The sequence below is a fragment of the Procambarus clarkii genome, chromosome 49 (assembly GCF_040958095.1).
Source record: "Procambarus clarkii isolate CNS0578487 chromosome 49, FALCON_Pclarkii_2.0, whole genome shotgun sequence".
NCBI classification, from domain to species: Eukaryota; Metazoa; Arthropoda; class Malacostraca; order Decapoda; family Cambaridae; genus Procambarus; species Procambarus clarkii.
The window spans coordinates 18,492,405-18,514,692 of record NC_091198.1 but is presented as its reverse complement, the minus strand read 5'-3'; the positions used below and the strand labels follow the sequence as shown (position 1 = coordinate 18,514,692).

General features: G+C 43.5%; 2 protein-coding genes and 1 non-coding gene across 4 annotated transcripts; 2 read left to right on the top strand and 1 right to left on the bottom strand.

Annotated features, from left to right (window-relative positions):
• The first annotated feature begins 3,888 nt into the window (after nt 1-3,888).
• LOC123763156 (uncharacterized) lies at nt 3,889-9,773 on the top strand. The gene is made up of 2 exons (XM_045750129.2): nt 3,889-4,847; nt 8,276-9,773. The coding sequence occupies exons 1-2, from the start codon at nt 4,005-4,007 to the stop codon at nt 8,615-8,617; spliced, it is 1,185 nt and encodes a 394-aa protein (XP_045606085.1). The 5' UTR covers nt 3,889-4,004; the 3' UTR covers nt 8,618-9,773.
• On the top strand, nt 6,622-6,740 carry LOC123763441 (5S ribosomal RNA). The gene has a single exon (XR_006773455.2). It is a non-coding gene; the product is annotated as a 5S ribosomal RNA (ribosomal RNA).
• A 1,390-nt stretch (nt 9,774-11,163) lies between the features above and the next one.
• Nucleotides 11,164-19,808, bottom strand: LOC123763154 (guanine nucleotide-binding protein G(q) subunit alpha). Of its 2 annotated transcripts, none has more exons than XM_045750125.2 (6): nt 19,558-19,808; nt 17,368-17,496; nt 15,411-15,547; nt 14,634-15,159; nt 12,747-12,906; nt 11,164-11,973 (listed from the first exon to the last, which is right to left on the bottom strand). In XM_045750125.2, exons 1-6 carry the CDS (start codon nt 19,564-19,566, stop codon nt 11,783-11,785), a joined length of 1,152 nt encoding a protein of 383 aa, XP_045606081.1. In that variant the 5' UTR covers nt 19,567-19,808; the 3' UTR covers nt 11,164-11,782. The 2 variants fall into 2 exon arrangements, with proteins under 2 accessions (XP_045606081.1, XP_045606080.1); XM_045750124.2 differs by having other exon boundaries at nt 17,359-17,496; nt 19,558-19,766.
• Between the last annotated feature and the right edge of the window lie 2,480 nt (nt 19,809-22,288).

Sequence of the window (22,288 nt, the reverse complement as noted above, 5' to 3'; positions counted from 1 at the left end):
TTTAGTATAAATAAGTATCCTTGAATGCTGCATCATGCTGATACTTCAGCAAGATGACCCAAAATACTCGCACCCACATAAAAGTGGTCAAGAAGTGGCATGCAGGCTTCGTGAGGGATTTAGCCTGGGTTTGTATCCTGACTGGACACCAATCCTTGACTAGCCTCTGTTCAGCCAGCAGTGGATGGGTACCTAGCTGATAATTGATTTGGCAAGTCGTATTCCAGGGAAAATTAGGATTAAAGACTCGCCTAAAATGCTCTGCGTGCTAGTGGCTGTACATTAATGTAAGAATTTTTGTGTATATGTATATATATATATATATATATATATATATATATATATATATATATATATATATATATATATTTAATTAATTTAGGGGTACCACCACTGGTTTAATTAAAGGGACCCACATCCTCGAAGAAGAAAATAGTGTTAAGAGAAGTCCTTGTGGAGTTTCACTGAATACTTTAATCTTTTCCTCTCCTACCACCCCTATTATTATTTTTTTTTAATATTTTTTATTTGATTTTATTGCAATTGCTACAGTTTAAAGAACACACACACACTTATATAACAATCAGTGTTCGAAGACCTTGTCCAGCTCTTCGAAGGTCGTGTGCGTACCCAAGATACAGCACGCATTTCCCCTCTGAACAGCGACACTCGGGCGCTGGAACATAAAATTGGCCGCTCTTGGGTCTCTAGTTTTCCCAATGAGTTCCTCGCCCACCTTCAGGAACTTAGGTGCACATTTACCCCAGGCGCCCAGAGTCTCAGAGCCTATCGGCACGAACCTGTAACATAAATATATATATAAAAATGCTATATATTTTATATATATATATATATATATATATACACACTATATATATATATATATATATATATATATATATATATATATATATATATATATATATATATATATATATATATATATAATATGACGGTAAAGTGTTGGTGTTCGGCTGTTTCAAAAGCTAGGGGCAGGGCCTCGTCATATAATCAAAAAAAAAAAGAGAAAAGTTGGTCCTTTCGTCTGTGGTAAGGTAATGGGAAGACACACAAAACACAAGTATATAAACAATGAAATTTTAATTACTCTAGAAAAACAAGACATGAATAAAGTTAATTACATAAAAATATGAAAGACAAGTCAATAAACAAAATAATATGAATAATCACTGGCAAATGAAAAGTTACGTTAAGACAAGTAAGTTACAGTGATAGCAAAATAAAATATTAGTGGTGCTTGAATACTGGCTTCGAGCTGCCACCTCCCTTAGTACACGAAAGCCAAGGCTTAGTCTACCAGCGAGAGATGTCAACTGCTTGGAGCACTGAGATATTCTGACGATACTGGCGCACTGCAGCCCAGACGTCGACTTGTGGCGGAGGCGGAGGGCAGGTGCGACGAGACACCAGCCAATCAGTGACAGGCAGGCAGAGGATGAGCAGTTTGCTGGTTACGGCGGTGGTAGCAGGTGTCACGGTGTGCTGGATACGATTTGCTCTCTGGGCGAAACGTTTGGCGATACTTGGTGGACGTATCTTCTATATTATCTTGTATATTTACGTACTTATGTAGGGAAGGAAGAGCAGGCTCAATCTCTCTTGAAAGAGATTATCGTCACAATATATATACTGTATATATATATATATATATATTATATATATATATATATAATATATACACACACACACTCACACACACTCACACTCACACTCAGTATATATAATATGTATGCAGGCGATGAGTCACAATAATGTGGCTGAAGATATATGATGACCAAACCACGCACCAGAAGAGGAGACGACGATGTTTCGGTCCGTCCTGGACCATTATCAAGTAAATTTAACACAATCGACTTGAAAATGGCCCAGGAGGGACCGAAACGTCGTCGTCTCCTCATCTTCTGGTGTGTGGTTTGGTCATAAAAAAAATATATATCATATATCGCATATCACAGAGATCACATTAACGTGATGTATAATGAGAAAATCAGTAGGAGGGAGGGCATGCGTACCCAGGGAGCCACAACAGCACGAGGGAGGGCGTGTGTACCCAAGAAGTATCACCGGAAAAAGTGATGAACAACTTGCTGTGACGTAAGAGAACAAATGGGTTTGCTGACGCGATTTTATAATTAACGATTTAAGCTTAGTCTACTGATACATGACACTGGCTCTCTTTAAGCTTAGTCTACTGATACATGACACTGGCTCTCTTTAAGCTTAGTCTACTGATACATGACACTGGCTCTCTTTAAGCTTAGTCTACTGATACATAACACTGGCTCTCTTTAAGCTTAGTCTACTGACACATGACACTGGCTCTCTTTAAGCTTAGTCTACTTATATAGAGCATCGGAATTGTTTTAAGCTTAGTCTACTGATAGTGCTGCCGGCACTGTTTAAAGAGTGCTTGTGCTGTATAAGTAGAGTTAGCTTAAGCAGTGCTACTCCAGGGGAAGCAGTAGTATGTCAGGGGGTACTTACGACCACCCCAGCTCCTGAGGAAGGAGGGCTGGGAATGATATAATCAGGGCTATTATATCTCTGATATAATAGACCTGATCGTCAAGACCTCGTTAGCACGCTAACAATAGGTTCACTTACTGTCCGTGCATAAGGACTTGCCTGCAGTTGCTTCACGTAGTCTGGGACAGGATGTCTGTTGGTCTCATTGAGGTCTTCCTAGGCCAACTACTCCCCTTCCCTAGGATGCAACCCACAATTGCGTATGTTGTTGTTATAGATTCAGCTATTTGGAACAAGTTCCAAGTAGCACGGGCTATGGTGAGCCCGTAGTGGACTTCCCTGGCACAGGAGCGGTGCAATTGCGTAAATCCCAGGTGCTTATTTACTGCTTGTGACCACAGGCATCAGGTGGAAGGAAACGTTGCTCAAACGTTTGTCCTGTAACGGTATTGAGCCTCCAGATCACAAGTCTGTTAGTGTAGGAGGGTTGTAGCTACTTCGTGACCACTGCCATCTTGCACCAACACGTGACTGTGATCGCCATCAATTATAAAACCAGTCATGGGATGGATCACGCACTCATGGTTTGAGACAGTGCTAGTAGGACAACATCTTAACTATCGCCCCCTCCTAGAGTCCTCGACACTTCAAAAGATAGCTCTTGGTTCATTCAATACGCGAGGCTTAGAAACCCCGACATGATGTAAACTCCACTCCTACGTCAGGATACGTTCCATTCCAGTTTACCTTCCTGTCTTCTTGAAAACTATGTTCTGAATGATTCCCAACTTCCGATCCAACCTCATATAATATCTATTTTAATCTTTGAAGAGGTGATATGCTTAAACGATCGCGCTGGTTGTTGATGGGACAAAGAGATTGTGTTTCACTTTGTCTCAAATTTGGTGTCATGTATTGCCAGACTATGTTGTCTAAATTTTGATAACTAGTATGAGTATGCGTGACTGTGTTTTCATAAAGACAAAATTTATAAAATATGGGGCCTGTGTAATTTTCCAAGGCTTATGCAAATACTGTCTCGGCTCACAACACATTAAGATTAATGAACTTGAGAAAAATTAACGTAAATAATGTTGAGTGCAACTCTGATGGGGTCGAGTTCTCCAAATACTATGCCTCTTGGGAGCTGTTGTTTTACATTCAGCTACTTGGAACAAAAAGTTCCAAGCAGCACATATGAAAGTATGGTGAGCCCGTCATACTTACCTAGCACAAGAGCTGAGGCTTGGGAGCTCTTGGCAGGACCAGCGGGCGAAACGAGTCCGGAAACAAAACCGAAGTCCTTGGTCTGTGTTGTTTACGTCAATGGTGTTCCTGAGGTGAGGCCTGTGTGACTCACATCCTGCAGCTGGCCCAGCTCTCGCCCTCCTGTCTTCACTCGTGTTCTCCTCACCTCAGTCCACCACTGACGCTTGCCGCTCCTCGCCCTCGACACTGAAAGTAGCCAAGTAGGGTGTTGACTGGCGGTGCGTCGCATTCTTCCCGAACTCGTCCCAATGGAGAAGAAAACGACAAAGTTCAGCGCGTCACATACGATCTATTTGAAGATTTTATTACTTTGTATAATGATGGGTATTCCGCTTGTAAATTGCCAATTGTCTCGTGATATTCTGATTAGCCAGCTACAAAAAGAGCAGCAGGAAAGTCTTGCCTCTGGCAGCATTAGTGAAGAAGGGTACGACACAGATCTGGCGATGAATGTCTTAAGTCTTTCCAAACATAAGGTCAGAAGCAGGAGAGAAACTGTGGAAAATTGTTCTGAAGTTGAGTCTCCAAGCGGATCGGGGCTCCATAAGATTAAAGAAGTCCGGTTGTCCCAGTATAGATTCTTCATCAAACCAGACCCCGAATTTCGTGAACTGGTGTTCAACATGGTGATTGATAACATTTGGAACATCAATGATCCATACATGTCACCCGAGAACCTCGTCATTAGAAAAGGGGAATTGGAGACTGACTCTGAGGACTCGTGGCTGGAGGTCGAAGTACAGTACTACAGACACGTGGTCACCTACGGGAAAGACAGACACGGACTGCGAGTGACAGTGGGAGCCCTGACTAGGACCATGTACTCCAGACGGTGGTGGCGGACCCACAGCTTCGAGGGCTTCGTCATCTCTGTACGAGGACCATCTAAGATGCTGTTCGACTGCTACACTTCAGACTTTTCCAAGCTTCTGCCCATTAAAGCGGAGTATCGTCTGGTGTTGCTGGGGTGTATATTGAGCGCGGTCTTCCTGCTGGTGGTGGTGTTGACCTGGGTCTACATTGTCATCAGCAGACGACGACGCCTTGCCAGTAACCACGCCCCACCGGTCCCTCCTGCAACAAAGTCTATGGTAAGCAAAACATGAATGTGTTGCGCATTGAACTATATTGAACTACACTTGATTGATAAAGATTGAATTGAACTATAAATAACTACACTTCGTCCCAGTAGGCATATATAATCTCGGCCAGACGAGTCGAAACTTGTCAGTCATAAATAATGCTGCCCTGAGGGTTGGCTCTTGGGGCTGCCCTGAGGGTTGGCTCTTGGGGCTGCCCTGAGGGTTGGCTCTTGGGGCTGCCCTGAGGGTTGGCTCTTGGGGCTGCCCTGAGGGTTGGCTCTTGGTAGTCCTTCTGTTTCTCATTTTGAATAAGTCCTCGTTGTTAACTGTGTCAATTCCCTTAAATATCTTGTACTTTGTTATCATATGCCCCGTGTTTCCTCCAGTGTGGCGAGGTTGAGTCTCTCCAGCTGTGGTTTAGTCGTCTTAATTGTGGAACGAACCTTGTAACATATCTCTGGAACTCATCCAGAAATCTCATTCTGTCTCATCCTGTGTCATTCATGACTGGGGCTCCAGGCCGGAACTAGAATCTTGATGTCGGGTCTTACATTATTGTATAGTATCCCGCGGGTCTCCTTCCTTCCTTCCTTAGGTTCCTGAAGGCTGTGTGGACATTTGCCAGTGTGGTGCCCGCCTCCGTGTAGCGTATCTGTGTTTCCAGCACCATGCTGGAAATACTTCGAAGTGATGGTGGCCTGTAGTTGAGGGCTCTTGCTTTCCTTCTTGGTGTATTTTTAGCATTATATCTTTGGTAATTCACTTATTTGCAGTGAAGAGTTTAAGAGGACGTCAAGAACTCTACTCAATCGGCCCGATACCTCTTTCAGCACCTATGGTGTGTTGCAGTCTTCCTGGCTTGATGTCTTTTGGTAATTGCTTGTGTGTCTGGTTCATAGTTGTGACCTCCAATTAAATATTTATCTGCTTCTCTTCTAGTCCCTTTGTACTCATTCACTGCTCTTTTGTATTTGTATATGTGTAAGGCGCGTAATGTTCACGTTACAATTGTCTTCTTCAAGTCCATCCCGCCCACCCCACCTGCGGCGCCCCACGCCCGCACACTCTTGCCAGTGCTTCCTTACGTCTCTGCGGCTCATCTCTTTTATCAGTGTTCACCGGTACTCACCTAGTTATGCTTGCGGGGGTTGAGCTTCGGCTCTTTGGTCCCGCCTCTCAACTGTTACTCAACTGGTGTACAGGTTCCTGAGCCTACTGGGCTCTATCATATCTACACTTGAAACTGTGTATGAAGTCAGCCTCCACCACATCACTGCCTAATGTATTCCATCTGTTAACTACTTTGACACATGAAAAAGTTCTTTCCAACGTCCCTGTGGCTCATTTGGGTAATAAGTTTTTTATTAAGAAAAAAATTAACACATTTCTGGATTTAAGTGTTCAAATCCTGGGTGGGACAGACATGGTTGAGCGCATTTCCTATCAACTAATGTTCACCTAGTTCATGTGTTCATTACACCTGTGTCCCGTGTTCGTGTACCACTCGTACTAAATAGTTTGTCTTTACTCTGTCAGTTGCTCTTTGAATTTTATAGGTAGTGATCTATAGTGATAGATCACTACCTATAGCTAACTATTCTGTAGTTAGTCTAACTAGTCTCCCCTAGCTAACTATTCTGTCTTCCAGTGTTGTGTGGTTCAGCTCCAGTAATCTTTCCTCGTAGCTCAGTTCAACCCCTTGGGGTGGACGGTAGAGCGACGGTCTCGCTTTATGCAGATCGTTGTTCAATCCCCGACCGTACAAGTGGTTGGGCACCACCATGCCAACGGCCATACCACGTTGAGAACACCGCTTCTCGTCCGATCAGCGAAGTTAAGCAACGTTGGGTTTGGTTAGTACTTGGATGGGTGACCGCCTGGGAACACCAAATGCTGTTGACAATAATGTTTTAGGGAGCCGGTCGACCGAGCGGACAGCACACTGTACTTGTGATCCTGTGGTCCTGGGTTCGATCCCAGGCGCCGGCGAGAAGCAATGGGCAGAGTTTCTTTCGCCCTATGCCCCTGTTACCTAGCAGTAAAATAGGTACCTGGGTGTTAGTCAGCTGTCACGGGTTGCTTCTTGGGGGTGGAGGCCTGGTCAAGGACCGGGCCGCGGGGACACTAAAAGCCCCGAAATCATCTCAAGATAACCTCAAGATAACCATTCCTTCCCCTCCGTCCCATCCCAAATCCTTATCCTGACCCCTTCCAAGTGCTATATAGTCGTAATGACTTTGCGCTTTCCCCTGATAGGCCCCTTAGCTCGAGGACTAGACTGGTGGCATACCTTTGAACCTTTTCTAACTTCGTTTTGATTGACTAGATATGAACTCCAAGCTAGAGCCGCATACTCCAGTATTGGTCTGACATATGAGGTATACAAGGTTCTGAATAATTTCTTACACAAGTTTCTGAAAGTAGTTCTCATGTTCGGCAGCCATGCATACGCCGCTGATGTTATCCTTTTGATGTGGGCTTCAAGGGACAGGTCTGGTGTGATACCAACCCCCAGAACTTCTCTTCTTGACTCCTGAAGGAATTCTTCACTGTTATTGTATGCTTTATTCTTCTTTACTTGTAAACAAACATTTATTTTTATTATATTTTGTCTATTCTTCCCGGTATCTTATACGTCTGAATCATGTCTCCTGTTGGTCGTCTCTCCTACAGTGTATGAGACTCAGTTTTCTTAGCCTGTCATCGTAGCTCAGGCTTCTTATTTCCAGAAGCTATTTGGTTCTTCAAAATTTTATTTTTATTTTTGGTAGTGTGTTCAGTGGTGGCGCAACATACTCGGCTACTGGTCTTACGCACATTGTAAATAATGTTTTCAAAGGATACTTATTTATATTTCAAAAGTATGTTCTTGTGTCCGCTAGTTTTGAGAACGTTGATGACGTTATTAAAAACTTACGCGCATTTCCGGTCAGAGCTTCTTGTGAGATAACCGCCCTGGCGTTCTTTGTGTGTGTATACACCTATTAGTGCTTGCTGGGGTTGACCTCTGATCTTTCGGCCCGCCTCTCAACTGTCAATTAATCAACTGTTATTAACTACTAACTAACATTTTTCACAAACACACCCCTAGGAAGCAGTCCATAACAGCTGTATAACTACCAAGTACCTATTTACTGCTAGATAACAGGGGCATCAGGGTGAAAGACACTACCCATCTGTTTCCGCCGGCGCCGGGAATCGAACCCAGGCCACAGGACTACGTATCCAGCGTGCTGTCCACTCTGCCACCAGCGCCTCTGTGTGTAATTAAATGTAGTTACAGGATGAGAGCTACGCTCGTGGTGTCCCGTCTTCCCAGTACTCTTTGTCATATAACGCTTTTGTGTGTGTGTGCGCGCGTGGTATTCATTTGTCTTAGCGGTATTTGTTATTATATATCACTGAGCGCACAACTGACGCTGTCGTTCTATCCACAGCTGCTGTGGCGGAGCCGGGTGAAGAGCGACCCCGACCCTGTCTACGAGGAGTTCGGGGAGGACACACTGGCTCGCCTCCGTCAGAAACTCGACCCCCAGACCTTCGGCAGCTACAACGCCACCTCGGGAGCCTCGTCCACCGACCAACACAAGAACCTTAAGGCCAACGCGAAGGAAGACGAGCCGGAATATAGACGTGATCATTACGATAATTTTAAGCCTCTCTCCCTCTTGGAGCAGAAGCAGAAGGCGTGGCTCGACGAGCCTCAGGGAGAACCCCCCGAAAGCCACTACGTGGAAATGCACGGTATAATCAACCGCAACTCACAGCTGGGGAACTGAAGCTCTCGCACTGTCTATTATGACGCATGGCGCGTCTTGCATTTCCCGACCCAAGTGTTCTTAGATGAACAGCTTACACATGTGTTCAACACACATGCAGTAGGTTCATTATTTAACAAGTGTTAATTCATTCGCTCTGTAAAGGTGTTTACGAGCACTCGCGGTCCTTTGAAGTCCGGATGACCGGCAGGTTGATATCAGTCTCAAGACTCGAGGTTCTTGACCAAAATGTGCTGTGGGACTTAACTCAGGTGTGGTGGGTGAGCTTGGGAGTGCAGGGTAATCCCACACCTGTCGCTGTGTGTGTGTGTGTGTGTGTGTGTGTGTGTGTGTGTGTGTGTGTGTGTGTGTGTGTGTGTGTGTGTGTGTGTGTGTGTGTGTGTGTGTGTGCGCGTGTGTGCGCGCGCGCGCGCGCACGCATGAAGGCTACCGTGCTTGCAGGAATTGAGCCTCAGCTCCTGGACCTCTCCTCCTGACCATATGTGGAGACCCACAATGTGCACATGGATGTGTGTACAGGTGTACACACATGAAACTATACTTGTATACATACTTGTGATTGTAATTATCATGCATCTCTGATGTGTATAATAATTTATGTACATATGTATAAAGAGAATTTGTCACATGCTCATCCTGTGAGTGGTAGTTTATTGTGCACCCCATACTCATCCTGTGAGTGGTAGTTTATTGTGCACCCAATACTCATCCTGTGAGCGGTAGTTTATTGTGCACCCAATACTCATCCTGTGAGTGGTAGTTTATTGTGCACCCAATACTCATCCTGTGAGCGGTAGTTTATTGTGCACCCAATACTCATCCTGTGAGCGGTAGTTTATTGTGCACCCAATACTCATCCTGTGAGCGGTAGTTTATTGTGCACCCAATACTCATCCTGTGAGCGGTAGTTTATTGTGCACCCAATACTCATCCTGTGAGCGGTAGTTTATTGTGCACCCCATACTCATCCTGTGAGTGGTAGTGCCTAATGGCCATGTTTAAACTACCGTAATAGGTTATCGGTTGCTCCTTGTGTAATCCTGTAATTACATTGTATAACCTAATTCTAACTGCATTGTTAATTGCACAATGTATATTTATGCTGTATTGTATTTTAATTGCTGTATATATGTATATTAAAATAGTGAATGCTGGACTTGAGTCATTATATTTACACTATCTTTATATCGATGATATTTATAGTTTTTATCGAGAACGTAACATTATTATCTACAAGGATTGCCTGTTTATGTCTTAATTGAAGTTATGAGAAGTAAAATTTAGATCAGAGATACAATTTAAATCATGTGTTATTTATCAATAAATCACTTATTACGTGTAGCAATAATTTGAACTATCTGTATCTGTAAGAGTGACGTTGTTGTTGTTATTTTAGATTTAGTTACTCAGAACGAAGTGTCCATGTAGCACGGGCTATGGTGAGCCCGTAAAAAAAAGTAAGAGTGAATGTTCGTCTGTTTATGTCTGTCTGACGAAGGTTGGAGGTCTGATGCTTAGGACGTGCTTCATCCAACTTTGCAGGGAGCGCGGCTTGGGGGTACGGGACGGCCATAGGCTGGCCAGGGTAGGCCTAAGTAAAATGCTTTAAGAATTACGAGCATGCACTTCCAGGCATCACGTGCGAAATATTTAGTGTGTTCCACCTTGAGTTTTGAGTAATATATTTTCTGAGACAGTCGTTTCAGTGCTTCTTAAAGCTTCTGAGAAAGTGGGAGAGGGGAGGAAGAGGTGGAGGACGAGAGAGGGACCAGTGGGGAAAGGAGATGGGGTAAATAGGGGAAAAGGGTGAAAATTGTGGGGAGGGGGGGGGGATGCGGGTGTAACTGGGTTCTCGTTCTATCTATAATAAAGTCAGTTTGTCCATCTGTTTATCTATCTGTTTGCCTGTCCAAGGTTGTCTGTCCCAAGTGCTAGAAAGAAAAGGAGACATGATAGGGACGTTTAAAATACTTCGGGGGGAGTGATATAGTGGAAAAGAGGAATTTGTTTAAATGTATACAAGAGAACAAGAGGGCATGGGTGAAGGCATGACGCAGATATGTTATAGAGATGTTAGAAAGCTTTATTTTAGCATAAGAGTAATGGGAAAATGGAATGAACTAGATGATCACGTTGTAGAAGAGTACCCCATTCACAATTTCAAAAGCAGATCGATGTGATAGAGAAACAGATCACAAGACATTACATTAGATAACCAGCTGCTTAAAAAAGGCGGGGTTCAAGAGCTAAAACTTGATCCTGCAGGCACAAGTATGTGAGTACACACACACACACATACACATATATGGGTGGTGACTCTACTTGTGTCTTAAAGCTCTTTAAGTACGCTTAAGGGTTTTCCGGTGATAAGAGAGCATTCAGGTGACGGAAAGTGTGACTTGCCTCACTGCCTCACTCTCTCTCACTCCGTCTGGGCGCTCCACAACCTCTAAATCATCTACATATGGTCAGCTGTGTCGCCCTCGCATACACTCATCCTATAATACAATCAACAGTAGATACATAACAGGGCAACAACAACAGGCTATTTTTATTTGTTTATTTCGCCATAATCAGTTTCTGACACACAAGTGAACTAGTTATTTCCAGTCATCACTAAGTTATCTCCCAAGTCATCACTAAGTTATTTCCTGAGTCTTCACAAAGTTATCTCTCGAGTCATTACTAAGTTATCTATCGAGTCTGTACAAGTTATCTATCTAGTCATCACCAAGTTATCTCCAGAGTCCTCGGCGAGTTATCAGGCGGGGTCCTGAGCAAGAGGCAGCTATAGCACCTCGCCAGCACTGACACCACCATCAGGCGGACACACACATGCTCGCCACAGTGTGTATACTACACATCACAGTGTGACTCTCCCACCACAGTCTACTCCACACTGTAATTCCTCGCGTTTCCTTTCAGCACGGCAGTTTATATGTCATTTATTTAGTCTTTTCCATTTGCGGGACACTTAGACCAATAGACGATTTCATTTACATAGTAGTAACCGATTTTGATCTTGCATAGAATATCGGAATATTGATTGTCAAGCTGCATTGATCCTAGGGGGACATTAAGCACGTCAGGCATCGTTGACTGAACGTTGAAGCCCAACGTGTGTCCGCTGACGATCTCATCGCTCTCCTGCCGCCGTTCTTGGCGTCAGAAGAGGCCGCCTCGGCTCATAATATTCCTACTGACGTTAGCTCTGATGAAGGAGAAGATGGCCATGAAGTTCTCGGTGTTGGTGGCCTCTGTGAAGCGGACGACGAAGTGGCGCCCATGGCGGAGGGCCACGTCCTTGTAGAGCCCCGCGATGAAGTCCCGACCCGTCAGCTCGTCGTCGCTGGGTCCTGCAGGTGCAAGTGTAGGGAGCGTGAAGTTTATTGAGGGGCGTGGGATGGAGGTTGAGAAGTAGGGGCAGGGGTAGATAGAGGGGCAGGGGTAGATAGAGGGACGGGGGGGGGAGAAGAAAGGGGTGAGAATAGAGAGTCTTCATGCAGGCGATGAGTCACAATAACGTGGCTAAAGTATGTTGACCAAACCACACACTAGAAGGTGAAGGGACGACGACGTTTCGGTCCGTCCTGGACCATTCTCAAGTCGATTTGAGTAGTCGTCGTCCCTTCACCTTCTAGTGTGTGGTCTGGTCAACAAAGAGACTTCACTCCACCTCCACGACCTCATCCCACTCATCCTGCCCATGTTTTTGTTTTTATTAGTAAAGAAGATGGCGAACACAGATAAAGGTATAAGTTTACAAATGGAATATATAGTATGAGTTATAATAGCAGGTGGATTCTTCACCTAGTTCACAGGAAGTGTGTGTTTGGTAGCCAAGCTTGCTCTCTTTTGTTGTGTGTACCCACCTAGTTGTTGTACCCACCTAGTTGTTGTACCCACCTAGTTGTTGTACTCACTTAATTGTTATACTCAGTTGTTGTACTCACTAAGTGAGTTGCTGTACTCACTTACTAAGTGAGTTGCTGTACTCACTTACTGAGTTGCTTTACTCACTAAGTGAGTTGCTGTACTCACTTACTAAGTGAGTTGTTGTACTCACCTAGTTGTGCCTGAAGATCTTACGAGCAGATACACTGACTGGCTTACTGAAGATCTTACTCACCATCATAACTGGGGAAATAATCTCTGAGATTGTGGTACTGGATCTTCCTGTGGAAAATATCGGACTTGTTGAGGAGGAGTATGACCGGGGTGGCCTTGAAGGGGGGATAGTCGAGCAGGTCCTCGAAGATGTCCAGACTCTCCTCCACACGGTTCTTGTCCTGTGGGAGAGGTGAGAGGAAGGGCGGAATGTAAGAGGTCAACATGCAGAGCACCGCTCCTGTGCCAGGTAAGTCCACTATGGGCTCGCCATAGCCCGTGCTACTTTGGAAGTTTTGTTCTAAGTAGCTGAATCTAAAACAACAACAAAAGTCAATGTGAGACGGGGGAATGACAACTCAAATGGAACTCAACTCAAATGGAAGTCCTGGAAATGGAAATGGAATGAACTCAACTGAAATGGACAACTCAAATGGAAGACACACCAGGGGATGAAATCCACAACCCCACTAATATATTTATATACTTAAGTGCTTACATTCCAAGCAAATAAAAAAGTCAAAGGGGTAAAAAGAGAGACGACGGCCGAAACGTCGTCGTCTCCTCATCTTCTGGTGTGAGGTTTGGTCATCAAAAGCCAAATTGCTAAATCAGATTGTGAAGGAGTCTTGGGGGTCATAATTATCAGGGATCTTATTGAAAGATATGCCATTAATTCTCGAGAATTTCGACGTGCCATGCAAGAACATCTTGGAAGACGAACAAATCATTTTGTTCATGAGTTCATAATTATAATAATTAATTATTATTAATTGATAATTATAATTATAAATTATCATAATTGAAACAAAATGTCGAAGCATAAATGTTGGAAATAGTTAATATGGTACTATGCTTCATATCTAGAAGCCTAATATAAATTCTTATGTTATAGGTGAACTTTATCTTGCCCTTATGAGAGCCGGTATGGATTATGAGCACAGTTCCTGCCCCCATACTATACAATGTTAGTAAATGATAGCAATTAATCCCGGTCAGTAGAAACTTTCCTGTGAAAAAAAAGAGATGAACAAAAATTGAATTTACATTCCATACAAAAGCACAGATTGAAATGGAACATGATTCAGGTGGGGAAATGAACGAAAATAGTTTAACAAGGGGATTTAAATAGGGCTATGCAACCATTAATTAATGTAAACACAAAACAATGAATTTATATTGAACAAGTTTGCAGTATACACGGATACTTGTGAACACTGGTTGTGCAGTAAGTTATTAACATGTGGAACACGTTACCAGCAACATCATAGAGCAGCTTCACTGGAAACTGGCTTAAAGGTACTTGAGTAATTAATTAATTAATTAGTGAAGATTAAGCCACCCAAAAGGTGGCACGGGCATGAATAGCCCGTAAGTGGTGGCCCTTTTGAGCCATTACCAGTATCAAGAGCTGATACTGGAGATCTGTGGAGGTGCGACTGCACCCCTGCGTGACGGGAGATGTCTCCCGTGTACTTGAGTAAGAGTGGTTAGGTATAGAACCTACCTGTATAGGCTAATAGGCCTTCTGCAAATTCTCCTTTACTGATCTTAACTCATCTAGTGTGGAGGTGTGTTAGCAGCAAGCGCACACACTTGTAATCAACTCATCTAGTGCTCAGATGTGGCTGTACAATGCATACTCAGATCGGATCAATGTACCTGCTTCAGAGGCATTTCTGTATCAAGACATTAATGAACACAAATCACCTGCTTTTCTTCAAGACCAAAGATCACATTCACTCCAAAAAATCTACCACTTCCGGGGCTATTTATGCCCGCGCCACCTCTTGGCTGGCTTAATCTGCACCACTCACCTGCTCCTGTGTGTCTGCAGCAGATACATGGACATTGCCTGATCAACATACATGGTTTTACTGGTGTTTTACCAGGTATGTACGGCGCTTACCTCAGGCGCCTCCTCGACGCGCTGGTCATACTCTGAGAGGGAGGCGAGGAAGAGTATGGCGGTGGGGTCGTGAAGCTGGTTGACCCACTCACTCCGTTCAGGCCTCTGCCCTCCAATGTCGTGCATCGTCATCCTTATGTCGCCGAGATCATACGTGGACGTCACGGAGCCCCGCGTTGGGTACCGCATTCGCAATATGTCTTCCACGGTGGGTATGTAGTTCTCGTTGAGGATCCTGTCCGCGTGGCTAATGAAGTGTTCGGCATTAGACATGAGGTGGTACTCATTGCCTCGAAGATATACGTTCTGGACACCGGAGTCAGACCACAGCAGCCTCGTCTGCTCTACCAGCAGGGGGTCTATTGGGGCGTCCTCACGAAGAAATTCATCTAAGTGTTCCATGTCGGTGAACCTCTGAGCGGCAGCCTCAGTTTCAAGGGTGTCATAAATAATGTCGTAGTTGCCCATAGCGACGACAATCTTGTGTAGACTCTCTAACAGGTTGCGACGGATGTGGGGCTGGTGTCTGTCGGGGCGACAACCAGCGTTTATGAAAAGAACAAATAACGTGTATTCCAAGATTGTAAAAAAGTATATATGACGTACTAATACAGTACTTAAAAATAAAAGTGTTTCAAGAGTACATAAAACTTTGAATGTGAATTTTCATACGATACCATTCAGATCAGAAATAAATCATCTCTTACTTATGAAAGAGGCAGCTCTTTCTGACCTTCTGGGGACGTCGACGGGGGGGGGGGGGGTACCCTCTCTTACCTTCTGCGGTCGTCAACAGGATACCCTCTGCCGAACACGTGCTTCATCTGCTTCATGAAGGTGGACTTGCCGGTGTCGGAAGCCCCCAGCACGAGCACCCGCGCTTCCTGCACCGGCGGCTGTTGCCCGGCACCCCACTGTCACGCCACACCGCACCGGAAAACATGGAAAAAGGATATGATTATTACTAAAAATAATAATGAGATAAAAAGTACCTTAGCATCGCAAAATAACATCCAAAATACACTAGCTCAGGGGTAGGCAACTTTGTTTTTGGGGAAACAGCAAGATGTGATCCAGCAGGACTAAGATTTGTAAACGTGATGATAAAAGTAAAAATAAGTAATTGTCAAAAGAAGGCACCAAGCTGGGAAGACTATTTAGCAGTCAGTGTTGCAGAATATTCGAAAGATGTCAAATACCACTCGGGATACCAACATGAGAACAAGGGGACGTGTGGGCGACATCAAAAATATCCGATTCCATATCAGATTGATTCCGATTGATTGATGAAGATTAAGCCACCCAAGAGGTGGCACGGGCATGAATAGCCCGTAAGTGGTAGCCCTTTCGAGCCATTACCAGTATCAAAAGATGATACTGGAGATCTGTGGAGGCGCAACTGCACCCTGCGTGACGGGAGATGTCTCCCGGACCAAGTGGTGACCAAATGGTGAGATTGATTCCGTAAGTCCATTACTTTAGAATTCAATGAGTTTGATTTTGAATTTGGAGGACATTTTTGTCTCTGCCTCATCAAAGGTAATGTCAAACAACTTGAAATTAGCCTTGTATGACTAAATGTAAGAAGGGCAGAATTCTAAATAACATGATAACGGCGACATATGCTAATGTGTATGAGTAGATTTTCCTGCAGTGTAGAGAAGTGTGCAGAGGTCGGATATTCAAGCTGGCATTCCCAGAGATGAAGCTTCACCTCAAATGATACAATATGTTCATGAAGTCCTTTCACTGTAAATTGCGTCACTGCAGTTGCAAAATCAATTCACTTACGTGGGAAGTTTCCCGATTTGTAATAATGTTGCACACAGATCACCCTTAAAGTGATGTGTGTGTGCAACAGCGACCTCTCACCAGTGTGAGCGGCAACATTATAACACCTCACACACGGACCATATCAATGGACCGAAACGTCGTCGTCGTCCCTTCACTTTCTAGTGTGTAGTTTGGTCAACATATTTCAGCCACGTTATTGTGACTCCTCGCCTGCATATCAATGGAGCATCAACCTTGCAAGTGTTGTGTGACTTGCAACACTTGCAGCAAACCCGGGCTCGGGGATTTACCAGTTAATTAACTTATGTTATTTATAATTAACTACCCACCGAAACCTGTGTCAACATTACCTAGGGCTACTTATTGGATATACATATATTGGCTGGGATACCCAGCGTTGGATATTTTGCAACACATAAAGGGCTTTGATCAACTTGATCAGAGGACGAAACACGTATGACGAAACACAAACTGTATTTCTTTAAATAAAACAAATCGAGAACTCAAAAAACACAAAATTAAATTATTTCCCAATACTTTGATTCAATTCATAGTTGCTCATAACGAAGAATAATTAATGCACTGTTTTAGCACAAGCAAATATTGGACGTAGTAAGTATTGAAAACTATATATATATATATATTTGATTTCCAGCCTATTGACGGCGCAATCGCTCCTTCCTTAGCAACACTGCAGCGTTATTGCCCTTGGTAATACTGCAGGTTAACTCACCCTCCAGAAAGTGCCTGACTCACCCTCCAGAAGGTGCTTAACTCACCCTCCAGAAGGTGCCTGACTCACCCTCCAGAAGGTACCTGACTCACCCTCCAGAAAGCGTTTAACTCACCCTCCAGAAGGTACCTGACTCACCCTCCAGAAAGCGCTTAACTCACCCTCCAGAAAGCGCTTAACTCACCCTCCAGAAGGTACCTGACTCACCCTCCAGGTGCTGGAGCGAGCCCTAAACCAGATCCAGGGTCTGAGGCGCCGCAGGAACCCGACAAGGGCTCGCCACACTCTGTGTAAGGCAGACCTCCTGCGGGTGGCGTCACCGTCACTCCAGTTATCCTGCGGAAGGCGAAGACCATATTAACATACTGGCAGTTGGATGGAACTGTTTGAGGTCACAGTTATACTTAAAACAGAACGTGACTATACAGAAAATATTTATAAATACATAGCTTATGATTTACACACGGAGATAATACTGAAGTATGCAAATGAGATGAAATGATGTACCGAAACAGGCAACCTTCTGAAAGGGGAACATTGAGTAAGGGTGAAGAACAATGAATAAGAGTGAAGGCCTGGCGATGAAGGCAGAGCAAAGCACCTCAGGATAACAAGGCCGTTGACGCTCCACACCATAGTTGAAGTTTAATGTTACCTTAGGTATGGCAGGTGTTTATTTGCCACAAGGCACAGTAGTTTTCCGCCGGCAGGCGACGTGAACTAGCCGCCAGCAGGCTTTGGGCTTCACCCTTAACGGCCCGCATCCGGCACGTGTTGATTTAGTGGCGAGGACAGCACAACAACGGATATATATATGTCCACCACGCTTCTTGGTGCATATATACTCACAGTTTACCGAAGTTCTGAATTATATTGGGACTAAAGTTTACTTGTCGGTTAGTCAGTAGGCTATATTGTGTGGCCTTAATAAACGTCCCACGGGTTATAGATTAACGCTCAACACCAAACCAAAAGTAACCAGGCACAAAATAATAATATTTACATGATAGTCAGTGACTACCTAATCACCCGTAAAGGTTTTCTAATCTAACAAGCTGATGCTTCCTCTCGACAAAAAAAAAGGTTGACAATTAAAGACAAAACTCCAGTTTTGATAAATTCTTACTGGTTAATATGCAAAATGATTTTCAACATCTGCGCCATGGGTTCCTCCCCCTTTGGTGTCCTATTTACGAATTTGTATAAGGGAGCTATTGAGCAGAAAGACTTTGTTGACACAGACCAAAAACCTAACGTCTAGTGTAGGTATGTTGATATTCATGCAGGGAACTGATATTGAGCATTTGTTACAGTTTAATGATGCATTCGAGCGAAGTTCCGTGCTAAGTTTCACTGACGAGATGGAGAGTGAAGGTAGGATGCCTTTCCTATCACACCAACATAGGAATGTATCTTAATGTTAGTAGTGAATGGCCTGACAGGTACAAGAAAAGTCAATCAAGGGCAGCTAGCCGTGCTCTCACAGCTCCAGTTGGAAGCAGGTTGACGAGGAACTCAGTAGACAGGTCCTTGTCAATAATGGATGCTCTAACGGATATGCCAAAGATATATAAAAGTAAAGTGAGCCACCATGCTGCCTCTGATAAAACCGCCAACATCACAGTATCTGCCCCTCCTATTCTACAGCAGCTTCTTTTCCATGGCTCACAAAATGGAGGAAAGTCCTGAAAGATATAGATAGAAATATGATCCGTTCTCAAACCAACCAGAAGATTGGGTTAATAATATATAAGAGCAATTTTTTGTTTTAATTATCAGGGGAAGTGCCAAACCATTACGACTTCATAGCACTTGGAAGGGGTCAGGATAAGGATTTGGGATGGGAGGGTGTGAAGGAATGGTGCCAAACCACTTAGACGGTCGGAGATTGAACGACGACCTGCATGAAGCGAGACAGTCGCTCTACCGTCCAAAGTGACTGGGTTATATAAAAGCAAGATACAGTCAACTTGCTCATGAAGAACTCTTCCGATATAAGACCTTGAAAGAGACGATTGTTACCTTTGCCTTCACTTACCCAATTGTGACTGTCAGCCCCAACGATCTCAATATATAGACATGACAACATTTCTTTCACGGCGCCTGACAATGCACACACAGCACGACACCATTAAGGAACATGTAGTCTCCACACACAACCAGATCACCAGATATCCTGACAAACAGCATTGAAATAACAGTTACAACAACAGAATATTAGACGACGAAGCATTAGCTGGGCTATGCCACCTGTCAGTGCTCGGGAATACTCCGCTATCTGGGCTTTGTCACCTGCCAGCGCTGAGGATTACTACGCTATCTGAGCTACGTCGCCTGCTATACTCTAGTATATTATACCTGAGGATGATGAAAGCAAGAACATGACTGAACACTTACCGCCTCCATCCCTTCATAAGTATCACAGTCACCATGAAACTGGTGGGAAAAGTGGGCACTCCTCTTGCACACGCCCTTAATTACCTGCCACACGTGCCCAGGCCGGGACGGGCATGGTGGGGCACGGGCTTCACTACCCAGTTGGGCGAGAAGCTCCGGCGTACAGTACACTGCTCTGCAGGGGTCCGGCCAGAGGGCGGCCGGGACAGAGATAACGCAGGATGTACAGTTGCCAGATACGGCCCCTGACTCCTGTCTAACACTGCCTGGATTATGTCAGACACTACCTGCATTATGTCGACACTATCTGCATTAAGTTCGACATACATACATTATCTCTGACACTACTTGCATTAAGTCAGACACTACCTGCATTTTGTCCGACATTGCCTGGCTTATGTCTGACACTGCCTGTTGTTATTGTTGTTTTAGATTCAGCTACTATGAACAAAAAGTTCCAAGTAGCACGGGCTATGGTGAGCCCGTAGTGGACTTACCTGGCATAGGAGCGGGGCTGTAACTGACTCTGCCTAGATTGTTCAACACCGCCTGAATTGTCCGATACTGCATAACTTTAAACTGGATCCCAACCCACATTGGAATTCAATTAGATGAGACACCTGGTGAAACTGCTAAATTAGCCAACTCTTTAATCAGTAAATTGTCATCCACACTTCCGTGGAGATAAATAATTATCAACAGGCACCAAGCCGGGAAGGCTATGTAGCACCATCAAATATTCTGGATAATCAGAGGGCGCTAAATATCACCAAGGATGCCGTGGGTATAAATATTCCATTCATCTGGGCTCTAGGAGACTCGAACCGTCGACCCCACACGTGAGGATGAAGCTCTATCGACCGAGCTATTGGGTAGTCTTAATAGGGAAACTTTCCTTATTGATTATTCCTAGGGTTTAGCTAGCCTTTTATACCGCAGCACCCACTTGTACAACTTTCAGTGAATGATGGATTGACTCTAAGGTCCTTTTCTCATCAATCTGCTGCAAGGTAATAATGTTAATATGGTAGTTGTGACGTGGATTGGTGTCCCATATACAAGGTCTTCCACTTTATTTTATTTTAAAAAAACATCTTTTTAAATTTGTATAATTTCTCCCAAATAAATTTTTAAAATGTATTTCAATGTGATATTTGACATTTTCTTTAAGACAACACAACTCATGTTTTTATTGAGTATAAAAGCTCAAGGGGTAGGACAAAATCATGGGTAGAAACATGTATTAAAAGAAAAGTACAAGCAATTTTGATAAAATATTGAACTATGACAGGATAGACTGAGTGATTATATGTACTGAACCGTACATAGTACATAGTACATAGTACATAGCCACAACTGACGATGCACTGGGTGGCTATGTATACTGAACCATAACTGGATAGACTGGGTGGCTATGTATACTGAACCATAACTGGATAGACTGGGTGGCTATGTATACTGAACCATAACTGGATAGACTGGGTGGCTATGTATACTGAACCATAACTGGATAGACTGGGTGGCTATGTATACTGAACCATAACTGGATAGACTGGGTGGCTATGTATACTGAACCATAACTGGATAGACTGGGTGGCTATGTATACTGAACCATAACTGGATAGACTGGGTGGCTATGTATACTGAACCATAACTGGATAGACTGGGTGGCTATGTATACTGAACCATTACTGGATAGACTGGGTGGCTATGTATACTGAACCATAACTGGATAGACTGGGTGGCTATGTATACTGAACCATAACTGGATAGACTGGGTGGCTATGTATACTGAACCATAACTGGATAGACTGGGTGGCTATGTATACTGAACCATAACTGGATAGTAGTTTTCTTTTGCCAAGATGCGTTGACTGAAGAGTTCTGTTTAGAGGTAGAAAGATACAATGATTAATAAGCGTCTTTCCTTTATTTTACAGTTAACATTTTTAATTCATTAATCTGTTACATAAATCATTACTAGATTAACGTTACAATCTTGCATAAATTATCACTAAATAGAACAAAATAATTTTATTGTTCAATAAAGAATTATGCACCATAAGACAATTAATAGTCTTCAACCCCAAGAGGTATTATAGGTGCATTAGATTTAGATGTTAACAATTAAACCTTCACAGAAAGTTTATATACTGTAATTATAATACAGGAGAAAGTTATGTGGAAAGATAAGTAACTAAAAGCTGTCATAAGAAAAAATATACTGCCCATGTTTTATGGCAGTATATTTTACATAAAGGTTCTAGCAGTACCCCTTAAAGCCTCAATTCCGTTATCAACACGATCACACATTAAGGGGGAATTAAGAGGCTCCGAATTATCATGGATGCCGATTGAGTGGTTCCAAAGGTACATAATTGGTTCATGAACTGAAACTTGATATTTTAGCTAAGAAAGGTACAGTAATGATGAAATAGTAACAAAAGTCAGTTTCCGTGAGTACTTCACTTTATTCTCACTTTCTACAGCAGTAATGTTTATTATGAAAAAATCCTCCATCATGATTAAGGTGACGATTTATTGTTAATGATATTAGACTGCATTAATGTTTTGCATTACAGCTCTGCCAGAACTTTAATCTTATTTATTTAAACTTGGCCTAATACTGTCATAAACACAACTAGATTTCTTATACTAGAATATACCCAGGACTAGATTTAGACCTGGTGAAGCCCTTAGCTATAAGAAGCCGTCGAGATCCATTGATTTG